At 44.5% G+C, this 12,126-nt stretch overlaps 1 protein-coding gene across 6 annotated transcripts in view; it reads left to right on the top strand.

The window, feature by feature from the left end:
- Nucleotides 1-12,126, top strand: part of kalrna (kalirin RhoGEF kinase a) — a 154,323-nt gene that overhangs the window by 110,035 nt on the left and 32,162 nt on the right. For 5 of the 6 annotated variants that reach the window (XM_026144911.1, XM_026144912.1, XM_026144910.1 and 2 more), the window contains 2 exons: nt 3,567-3,645; nt 4,092-4,259. In XM_026144911.1, the coding sequence (XP_026000696.1) occupies nt 3,567-3,645; nt 4,092-4,259 (247 nt within the window). Of the gene's footprint in view, nt 1-3,566; nt 3,646-4,091; nt 4,260-6,743; nt 6,987-12,126 lie in introns of those variants that run through there. The other variant, XM_026144915.1, reaches the window with a different exon arrangement.

The following is a 12,126-nucleotide window of genomic DNA, read 5'->3' as shown; positions in this document are numbered from 1 at the left end:
AGTGTCACTCTTCTTGGTCTGTGTGATTCAGTTCTCATCAGCACCTGGAAGCTGCTGCAGCACTGACACCTTCACAGAAACTCACGTCTGAGACGAATTCAAGTCGTATGATCTCAAAAACAGCAGCCTGCTTTTTAAAATGATTTATTGTTTGTTTGCTTTTTCATTTGTCACCCTCCTTTTCAGTTTTACTGTTGATGCCGTAAACGAGCATTAACAGTGAGTATTTCCTGCTGTAGAAAACAACCTGTTCAATCCGCTGTCATTGTTTAACAGACATTCGCTTGATGGCCTGAAAGTAATTTTTTAGAATGAAAAAAGACAAAAACGACTGCTTGTATGTGCTGGGCTGTTTTCAGAAGGGGAAACCCAGATTTGATCAGTGCTGACCAGGACGACTCCTGGGACAGTCGAGCAGCGGGGGGGGCGGGACCGTGGTGTGTTCAGTGTTTCGGACTGGTTTGATTATAAAGGGAACCAATCTTCATTTCTACCTTTAAGATATTTTTTGTTTTATTAACAGCACATTTAGTCCTAAATGTTCAACAACTCTGTCGGGCTTAAGCTAGGAAAGGTATCTGTGAAGGACCCAGCAGCTGCTCTCATGTTTGACTGCTGCTCAGCTGCTGCTGACGTAAGAAAGAAAGTCTTCAGTGTCCTGATGAATGTGGTGAAAGTTTCCTGTTTACACACAACAGGTTCCATTTGTTTTGCTCGTCGCTTTAACGCCGTCTTCCTCTTCTTGAACATATGATCATCACAAGCTGGCGCGTGCATGTGCGTATTCAGCGCACAGGGAGAGGTCATATGACAGACAGCATCAGCGATGAAGGCACACGCTAAACACAGACTTTTTTCATTGCTGCTACTGGATGAGAACACTCAATTGTTAGTATTTGATGATGTTTATATATATATAGTTTGTATTGTCAGACAGACGTCTAAGACTGAGAGTAAAACCGAGGGACTTCCAAAACCAACAGAAAAGCTGCAACACTGTAAGACATGAACTTAATCCTTTATTTCACACGTTTTTCACTCATGCATGACTGAGGGGCAAATTTTAACTTTAAGTTGACATTAAATGTGCAAAACAAAGTGATGCAAAAGCATCTTTTTTATTTCTAACACATAAAATCTCCAGTTCCTGCTGGTCTCTGATTAAACTCAGTTGTAAACCTCACTTCCAGCTCCTATGTGACAAGTGTCAGGCTGGAGCAAATAACATTGTTCAAGTATGATCATAGCCTTAAACCTGAGTGTGTGTGTGTGTGTGTGTGTGTGTGTGTGTGTGTGTGTGTGTGTGTGTGTGTGTGTGTGTGTGTGTGTGTGTGTGTGTGTGTGTGTGTGTGTGTGTGTGTGTGTGTGTGTGTGTGTGTGAGACCATCTGTCAGGTATAAATTCACCTGTACGGTTATAGAAACAGGGTCCTTGTTGCTAGGAGATATTTATCCCAGCTGCTTGCTCACATTAGCACACGGTCCCTGACATTTTCCAAAGCAGACGAGGTGACGAGCAGCAGAAAACACTCGCTTGAATATTGTAAAGATGTCAGTGAATAGTGAAACTTTACCAGTTCATTTAAAAAGTTCATGTTACTTTTCTGAAAATGTAGAATTTTAGCGCCTTGAGCTTCAGCTCCTCCATCTGTATGTCCAAGTATGCGCAGCAGGATAAGGTGATGTGTTGAGTTCAGTGTAACAGAACAGAATAGAGTAGAAAAGCCTTTGATTGTCATTGTGCATGTACAACAAAACCAGCTGTGCAGGAATAGAAACAGCAGGACATCAAGCATGAATACCAGAGACGGGATACAGCAAAAGGATTGTGTATGTATTATGTTCCAGGGGTGGCAGAGGGCAGACGCTGATGTTCTGGGTGGTGCTAGTTACCCTCTGTGCAGGACTAGCACCAGCTACTGGTGCAGGTTGTTGTCCCTCAGTACACGGAGGAAGTGCAACCAGGGTGGTGATGATGTGGGTCCAGGTGAGATCAGCCCAGAAACCTGAAAGTGGATCCATCTGAGTAGCAGTCAAGTCCATTTAACCTTGTAAAGTTTTAAGGAGTCACATATTCCCCAACTTTCCCCATAAAGCTAACATTTTCCTCGCCCGTACTCTTAATGATGAGTTTCGCCACCTTGAAGTATATGACTAATGACAGTGTCACTAAGTTCTGGCAGTAATTAGATTGTTTCTAGCTGTCTGTGAATGAGCAGGTTTCAGTTCAGCAGCGGACGTTTAATCGAGGAGCAGTTCGTCTTCCATTTATGGTTTGTTGCAGCACGACGTCAGCTTCATGAAGCCGCTGCAATAATCTGGTTCGGGAACACTTTATGGCTCCAATTGTGGATGACTTTGCTGTTATTTATTAACTTTGATAACACAACCATTGCGTGACGTTGGTAGTTGATGCAGAATTTGCTCACACAGTTATGATACACTGAGTGTATCAGTGAGTCATCGCACAGTTTGGTCCAGTTCATCCAGGTCGCTGCTTTTAGTCTTATTTCATTTTGAGGTTTTGTTTCAGTCCACTTTAGTTTAGTTGGTCTCTACAAACAACAGAAACTAAACAAATGTGTTTAATTTGATTTCAGTTCATTCTATGAGTGCACAGCTGGTCTTTGACTTTTAACGAGAACAACCTTGGTTCAGGTTTTTACACAGAGCAGTTCTCTGACCTTGTGTCACGATCAGTATTAAGTCTCCCCTGTGTTTCATGTCTGCGCGTCATTTGTTGTCTCATTATGTTTCCTGTTTTATTTTGAAGAGGTCACGTGTTCCTGTGTTCGTTGTGTTTAGTTTTACTCTTCTACTGTGATGTCATTATGTTGATTTGTGTCAGCTGTTTTCCCCATGTGTTTCCACTTCCCCTTCACCTCCTGTGTGCTGTTGGTCTGTGTGTGTTCATTCATGCCTGGTCCGAGCATCTGTGTCCCACCTTGTGTCCATGCCAGGCCTCTGTGTTCATGTTTTGTTATGTTTGGCTCGCCCAGTTTAGGTTCGGATTGAGTTTTTCTTTGCTAAGATCAGCCTCAATAAACGGCTCGTTTTCAGTTAATATTACGTCTTGTTATTTTGCGTGTGTTGGGTCCAGCTTCTTCACCCCCCACAGTCTGCCTCTGCCAGACTGTGGCACCTTGTTCCTGACTTTGTGCACATTCTGCGCCGTCTATTCCACAATAATACACAGGAAGGAGAACCTTCCCTTTTCTAACACCAGAAACTGATGCTAGCCTGGAACTTGCATGACTTTCTCTCTGCATGTAAAGAAGAAAGATCAGGACTGGATGTGGTTGTCCTGGTTTTTCCTGTTTTTCCTGAATTCCAGTTCCTCTTGCTGTTTATGGTGTAAACAGGGATTGATGCTGGTCCTGGCTCAGGGTTGGATTACATTTCTCTTTCTCTGACACCAGCAGCGGATTCTTCAGAAGCTTAAATGCAGATAAGATGCCTGAAAGTGAAAACTGTGCACAGAACGTGTGTTTTGAACACAGCTCAGTTTGAAGCTCGACTGTTAAACTGCTGATGATCTGACGTGTGACACGTGTCGTCTGTTTGCAGCTCTCCGGTGGATGTGAGCTGACTGTCGTTCTCCAGGACTTTGCAGCAGGATGCGGCACAGAGATGTCTGTCAGCACAGGTGTGTTTTATTCATACATAGATTTAATCCCCCACACTCAGAGCTCACGTGTCTTAAAGGACAAACTTTATATACAACACACACAGGTCCACATAACACATTTCCTAATGAGCTCTTCCTGGGACGCGAGTCTGTTATTCAGATTCACTGTGGTGAAAGCTCTGGGCAGTTATTTTAATATGTAAAGGAAACAGCTGTGTGGTTTAGGAGACTCTTTTATTTTAGTCCGACCATCAGTGAAAAAATAAACTTCATCCTTTATTCAGTGACACTTAAAACCAGAGATGAAGGCCTTAAACGCCAACCACTGCTTCAGTCTTCAGATGTGGAGGCTTCATCCATCTTTTAGGTTGAGCTAAATCCAAGTTTCTGTTTTCTTTAACATTTAGTATTCAAACCTGTCTTCCATACCTTGTAGTATAGTTTTTATCTTCTCCACCTTCCAGGTCAGACAGTGGAGCTGTTGGAGCGGCCCAGTGAGCGGCCCGGATGGTGTCTAGTCCGAACCACTGACCGCAGCCCACCGCAGGAGGGACTGGTTCCCACGTCTGTCCTCTGTGTTTCCCACTCACGTTCTAGTGTGGAGATGGACTGTTTCTTCAGTTCAGGGAAAGGTAGGAAGACGAGTCACATATCTTCGTATTCAATGCTTTTTGAGGAGGAACCAAGACGAAGGATAAAAATCTGTCATTAAATATGCACTATAGGGTGATCAGCTTCTAAGCAGCCTTAAATCTCCTACTTATCCTCAATTCTTAATCTCTTGCATGTCTTTATGCACTGTTTTTGTTTTGGTAACTTTATATGGGAGTCCTGGCAACACTGTGGCAAAAGGAAAGAACATAAAGTAAATTTCAAACAATGACATGTTATCTTCTTCACTGGTCTTTATATTTAACCAGGCTGACAGAGGCACAGCTGGTCTGTGCTGACCTCTGCTGGTGAGATGAGGGCATTAGTCATACTGAGGTGTGGCTCTCACAGAAGGCTGTCACACAGCCCGAGCACATGGAGGGAACGTGGAAAGTGTGGCTGTTAGTTTTGGAAAGTCACTCTGGTGTTTCCCCCGTTTGGGGAAGTGTGCTCACTGACTGTGAGTGTAATTCAAACGCGTTCCAAAATGCTGCTCTTCATTTCTCTCTTACTGCCATGTCTGAATTTGGAGTGTGTGCGTTTATGATCCAGGATGATCCTGCATGTGTAACGGCTCTGAAAGCGAAGCAAACCTCTGTTCTGTCCTGCTGTAACCCACAGTGGCAGCCTGCCTGTTGTCTCTGCTGTGAACTTGAGCAGTAATGTCTGACAGAGATGAGATGACTGATAATGTGAATGATGAAATGATCCCATTAACTTTGCCAAGAACAAAGACGGTGAAATTCTGTGAGCCGTGGGACGCAACATCAAAATTTGAAGAAGCTCTCCTGTGCATCCTGTCGGTGCAGCTTTCCATCCTTCCACCTGCAGTCTGATGTGTGTCCTACAGGGGGAGCAGTGGAGCTGCTGGAATGCCTTCTTCCTGCATCTGTCCCAGGTCATCTCTGTGTGTGCTGAGGAGTAATGCACTGAGTCACAGCAGTTTGGTTTCCTTCTATATCCGTCCTTCCTGACGGTCTGTTTCCAGCTTCGCGGACACCACGGAGGAGCTTAGCTCTGCACTGTTGTCTCACTTGCACTCACACAGACACAGAATCAGCTGATTTGCCTGCTGCAGCCACAGTGTTTCCTGCTTTCGAGAAAATGACAAGGGCGCTTTGTATTTGTGCGGAGCGATGCAAATTGGCCAACTGCAGCCGCTACACATGGAAATATAGCACATTTAGGAGGCGCTCCCATCCCGGACGGTGGGGCTGACTTTTCCAGAGTAGGTCCAGACAAATGTATCATCAGCCTCCAATGCAGACTCCTCCTGTATCATGTGACTGAACCTGTCTGCTTACACAATAGGATAATTAAAGGCAGCCACAAGCTGATGGGTTTGTCATTAACAATCGTCAGTTTGTTAATAAATCAGTCAAAACTGCTCATTAACCCGTTTAAGTCCCGCCGAGCTGTTTCAAGCTTCCCTCTGTGTGTCTCGAGTCTTGTGACTGCTCTGTAAAGTAGGTCTCCTTGTCCTCTGAAAGACTGTGAAGAAAGTGTGGGTTTAATGTTAACTGAACTGAAAGTCAGACCTGCTGGACATCAGAGGACCTGAGAGCTGCGACGCATCACATTAGAGACGGTTTTGGGGCACTCCTCCATTCCTGGAAAATTCCTTGAACTGATCTTAAACACTGAGTTCTCCTGAGAACTAATTTTTCCCTTAAGAACACTGAATGTCTAAGGTACCTAAGATTTTACAGCATTCATGAACGTGTCGTCCTGTCACACACAGAGCGTGGGAACATTAGTTTATATCTGTGTCACGTTGTCTTGATTATCTCCATTTTCTGAAAGCTTTTTGAAAATAATTAACTGGCACTTTACTGCAGCATCGTTCCATTCTCTTTGCTTTTTGCTGCGTAGCGACAGTAGATATACAAGATGAACAAAATGGGACACTGCAGGGAAAAGGTGCTGGTGAAAGCACGTTATCTAGGCTAAGTGCGCGTGCTTACCTGCTGCTGCAGTGCACACACAGCAGGAAGCTGTTTACAGTCCTCTGCTCGTTCAGATGCAGAGGACCCACTAAGGAAGATCAGAAAATAAATGCAAGTTAATTTTAATAATAAAGTTGCTTGGCTCTAGCTGTGCCAGCAGCCTGCTGTCAGTGGACACACTCCCACACTGTAGGCACTGGGACGTCAGGAGTCAGTGGAACTTTTGCTGTCACTCAGGTACAGGACATGTTGTTTGCTGCTGGTGAATGTTCACATACCAGGCAGCCGTCTCGTCTTTTTAAATGCAAAGAGACGTTTTTGCTACATTGTTGAATCAAACACACTCCCGTGTCTTTGTGCAGTCCTGCCCTCCACAACGAGGAAGGTGCCCGCTCAAATAATTAACAGGGACTCGTATTCCTTTGAGCCGAAGCGCGTGGGGAGGGGAGGTAGAGGGAGAAACTGAACAACTTTGTCTGAGAGAGAGAGACAGAGAATGTGCTCCTCCCCCATCTCCTCCTCCCACATTACTAAAACTCTCTCTCTTTGCTGAATCTGGGCAGTGAGGACTCGAAACTCTTGAAATTCACACTCAGCCCAGGAACAAGCTGACGAACTGGTTAGCGACCGAGTCGGACGTACTGGAGGGAGGTGTGTCTGAGGTTGTGTGTGAGTGTAGGATGTGTGTGTGAGCAAGAATGAAGAGAGTCGGCCGTTGCTGTGGATGGGTCCTCTCCCGCTGCTGCTGCTACAACGGCACAGGTGCGACACAGACACACAACACTGGACTTCTGTGAGGCTCACTGAACACTGGCTCGTGTTTTCTATGTGTGTGTGTGCGTGCGTGTGTGTGTGAGAGACAGATTAGTTGATTTTGACAGATTTGAGTGACTGAATAAGTCCGTCCTGTGGACAGATGATGGAAATTAGTCTTTTTGGAAACTGATTTGAATTGAAAATGAAGAGTGCAAAAGGAAGCCGTGTGTCAGCCAGGCAGAGTGTGAAAGGCCACTTTCTTTCTTGTCTGTCTGGAAAGTCAAGTGTTCGATTGAGCAATCAGTGTGTCGCTGCACTGTGTGCGTGCGTGTGTGTGTGCGTGCATGAGGACACACTGTGGACTTTGGCCTAACAAGTCTTTGAGTTTCATGTTAAAAACTGTGTAGAGTGCACCGATTGGCATGCAGCCGAACTGGTCACACTAGTTCCAGTTCATTATTTTAACAGGTTTATACATGCCACTCAAATAATACGGGCGCATTAGATCCCAGAGACGCGCAGCTCTGCGGTCCACGGTCCAGGCCGTCTCAGCGGCTGCAGAGGGCCCCGTGTCTCAGTTTAACTGTTCAGGACACCAGAGTCTGAAAACTGTCTCATCTCTTGTAAGGAAATGGGAAACTCCTATGCCGTCCTTTTTTTGAGACACACAGGCACATGCACACAGAGACACTTCCTCATTCACTGTGGAAATACTAAATAATTGACTTCTGGGGTCTTAAAGTGATCCTGCGTCCTGTCCTTTGGCCATTAAACCTGAAAATGAGCAGGAAACGACTCTGATCCTCAGGGACACACACACACGCACACGCACACGCACACGCACACGCACGCACACACGCACACACACACACACACACACACAGTCTCTGAGCAGAGATAATGGACAGAGGCAACATTATGCTGCTTCATCAGCTGAGATTCGATGTTTTCGGTCTCGTCCAACCTGAAGCTGAAGCCTCGCTTCGTCTGTTTCATGGGTTTGTCTCATTGATGATGCAAACACAGCTGACTCTACTTTGACTTTATTCATACATTTGAAATGAGATGAAAGAGTAGATATCTGGTTCAAATGGAGGTGACAGAGATGACTGAGTAGTGACGGTAGACAGATTTTTTGAATTCCATGTTTTCAGAGAGCGTGAGCAGCAAACTGAAGTGAAGGATCTGTTGTGGGCTTATCGTGCTCCCAGATACGACGAGAAACACTCGTAGTAAAACACATCAAATGGAAATTGAATTCCAGTGAAGAGCATCAGAGTCTCTTTGCTTACCACACAGAGCTTCTGCTTTATTTCTCTTTTTTCACTGAGACATGATTTTACTGACAAACCTGTAAAAAAAGCAACATTGTCTTTGATGTTTTCAACATGTTAACGTTTTATTCACCTGCTCAGTCTCTGGAGCCAGCTTTACAACCAACCCTGCTAGCATTAACAGATCTTCACTTTATCAAATCTGGGGCTCAATAAAAGCGAACATGGCTGCAGCCACATTCGGCCAATGAGTCTTTAAAATTAGGAGTACAGATGATAGTGACATTGCAGACTGTCGCTACGATCTTGGAGGAGGTGCTTTTCTGCTGAACAAAGCTGGATACTGTGTTCTCCTTTGGTCCTACTTATGCTTTTGGTGCAGCTCATCCAGTTTGACAAAGCCTGAGCTGAGCTGTCAGCGTGTAAGACCCAAACAACGTGGGTAAAAAGTTTGACAGTGTTTTAGTAGCTGTGACACAGACTGTGTTCCAGTACAAAACATATGCATTTCCAGTCCTGTGCCGTTTGTCAGAGTCAAAAAAGACTGGTCTGACGTCAGCAGCTGGTCACAAATGAATCGCTACATTGTGCAGTTTGGACAGATGTGATGCTGCTTTCCTTTCATGCATGTTGTCGTTTGACACATTCTCACTGAGAAGGCTGAAAACGATTTTGCGTTAGCTGCTTCATTTTAAGAAAGGGTGGAGCTCCACTGCTGATGGTACTGCTGTCGGTCAATCAGTAGATATTTCCACTGACAGGGTAAAAGTGTCTAATGCAACACAAAGATGTTGTTGAGTCATTATGGGAGGATCGATCTGATCTTTACTTAATTATCTGCGATGTACAGTCGTGTAATGCTGCTGCTTTGACCACTCGATCTTTGCAGCTCTGCAGCCAAGAAACTCGGACCGTCTTAGAAAACCTGATCGTGCAACGATGAAGAAAAATCCGGATAAAGTTGTAAAACAACACAAATGTGTTTGACACTTAAATGCTGCAGAATTTCACTCACATCGAACGCAGCAGTCAGTGTGGCAGTTGTGTCTGTAGAAGGGTTCAGGTTAGAGAGCGGTATGAGAGGAATGAAGTCTTTGCAGATTAGTGTCTCTTCCTGTCATTGATAAAATCACATGATGGGAGTAGAACAGGCAACACACAAACTATGTGAGGTGGCAAAAGTACAGATATTCTGTATTTGAAGCACTGATTCAAGTACATGTTCTGAAATGTCCTCAAAGCAAAGTAAAAAGTAGCTCTTTGAAGGACGTTTCTACCAACCTCGACGGTTCAGTTAGCTTAATGTGTTATGAAGTGGATTTCAAACTCCAAACAAAATATTCTCAGCTCGACTCGGATGAGCAGAGAAAAAGAAGGAAAATAAAAAATGCCTCTTTTCTGTTGCTACATTGGAAAGGGTGACTTTGCTTTACAGAGAACGAGTAGGGAAGAGCTGAAAGTGCAATTCAACAGCTCAAAGAAAAGAAACGCAACTCAAAGTCGTTTCTATTAAGAGCTCCAGTAGATTTCAGATCAGTTGAATCCATCAGTACAGCAAACTAACCTGTTTATCCTGCACTGCCTGCATAGTGCAGCCTTTACACAACACAGTTAGTCTGCCGTAGTTTGTTTTACAATATGTAAAAATAGAGCTGGGCGATATATCGAGTTTTTAAAAAATATCGATATATTTTTATACGAGATATAAGATGTGACCATATCCTTTATATCGATATAGTCTATGTTACGTTATAATTATACTTGTGGAGCCGCAAGTTTGCCTCTCTTTCGTCCACTTTCGTCTTTACGCAACGTTACTCCGCCTCGCCTTCACTGAACACAACTCCCCCTCCTCCCCCATCGCTTCACCTGCAGGAAGCGACAAGATGGACACGGCAAATCTCCGTTAACGAGTTACTGCGCATCGCCCCGTGCGTGGGGCTGGACGGCGTCAACGTGTTAGCTAGCTAACCACGCTAACGCCATGCAGCCCAGAGGTGCTGCACGGACTAAAATCCTTTCATTCTCTCAAAAGTTGATAGCGCGCCTTATGTATGAATTCTGGTTGTGCTTGATGGCCGCGAACCGATTTTATGTGGAACACGGCGCTCAGCAATCTGTCAAAAAATGTTTTAGTACGACTTCGGTAAGCTACGGAGCTGCACCGCTTGATGGATTGTTGGAGCATTACGGCTGAGCCTCGCGGAGTGATACGTACTGTGCTTCAACGTAATATTACCTTACTGTGTATAAGGACCATAAATGGCACCTGTTAAGAGACGTGGTTATGAAGAGGATTTCAAACTCCAGGCTGTCAGTCACGCAGTACAAGTTGGGAACAGAGCAGCTGTGAAATCTGTCTTTGTTACTATGCTCAGCGTCTATTAGTTTACATTTTGACTGCACAATTGTGAGCTTTTTGTTATGCACAAAAACAACATTGTTTTCTTTTATTTATGGAGCATTATTATTTAATAAATGCTCATAATTTATTTTTGAGTAAATTTTATGTACATCTGCTCTATGTTAATAAAAGTGCCTGTGTAACATCTGGGACACAGTTTTGACTAAGAACTCTCTTTTTGTTCTTACTTTATGGCTTAAAAAAAATATCGAGATATATATCTTATATCGCCATCCAGCTAAAAAATATCGAGATATGAATTTTGGGTCATATCGCCCAGCCCTATGTAAAATCATAATGTCACATGTACAAACCCAATATCTGGTTTAAAAACATGAGGACTGTCAAACCCCGCCGAGCATCCTTCCCTTTGAATCTAAGCTCTCTTCTTCCTGTCGCGTCTTTCTTCTCTTTCTCCATCTCTGAGTGAAGTTAGCGCTCTCTAAAATACAGCAGCTGGACCTGTGGCTGCAACACGCTGTACGACAAACTGCACACAAGCAGTTTGTGTGTTTGCTGATGTTTGTTGAGCCGATAGAAACATTGCATTTGAAACAACCTGTGAAAACATCTTATTCCCTTTATGCTCACCAGTCTCGGCTAGCTGGATGCTGAGTTACCACAACCGAAACTGATGGACACCTGCAGTCGTTCTGGTGCTGTGCCACACCGGCCCCCTTTAACTGCTAACTATGGCACACTTTTGTCTCTTTCTTCTGTTTTTATGCAACAGCTCCTGGTGATGACTACATTAGTATTAGTGGGGTTCAAATACTGTGCAAAAACACCATAAGACTGAAGATAAGATTCCAGAAGCCGGGAATCGGAGTGCCAGGCCCTCCGTCTCGGACTTCCACCCGATCCACTAAAAACCAAACCCCTACGGCCCAGCCTGCAGGTCGTGGAGCCGCAGGCTGGGAACCGTAGTAAAGAGACCTCTGGCTGATACGTCGGGTTCGTGTTGGGCTCGTAGCTGAAAACTAGCTTTACTTTGTTGTCTGGGTCAACTTTGCTAGTGAGAGACAGAGAGAGGCGTTGAAAGGCTGCTGCAACAGAGCTTATTGTTTCAGAGGAAAACACGGACACAGTGTACAGTCGAGTCTTAACAGCTTACTCACAGCTGGGCTCGTCAGGCTCTCTGTTTGGCTGCAGTGGTTATTATTATATTTACATGCTTCCAGCTCCCGTTTCTGCTCCGTGACAGCTCCTACTTTTCCTTTCTCTCCCTCCTCACTCACAGACACATAACTGGTATGACAGTCCATCCTCCCTGCAGCACGGACTACACTGCCCTGCATGCTTTAGGGCGATGCCTGTAACACTCTGCCTGTTGCCTTCATATTAAATCTTTTTTAAAATATTTCTTCACATCATTATGAGACGCGGGATTGAGACGCGGGCATTAGGGCCTGTAGCGTGTTTTGTTTGGGTTTCCACTGGCGTGGAATTACCAAAAATAGAGGCTATA

This window comes from Astatotilapia calliptera, chromosome 16 (assembly GCF_900246225.1).
Source record: "Astatotilapia calliptera chromosome 16, fAstCal1.2, whole genome shotgun sequence".
NCBI classification, from domain to species: Eukaryota; Metazoa; Chordata; class Actinopteri; order Cichliformes; family Cichlidae; genus Astatotilapia; species Astatotilapia calliptera.
Note: the sequence above shows the minus strand (reverse complement) of the source record. Positions and strands in the feature narration are given on the sequence as shown.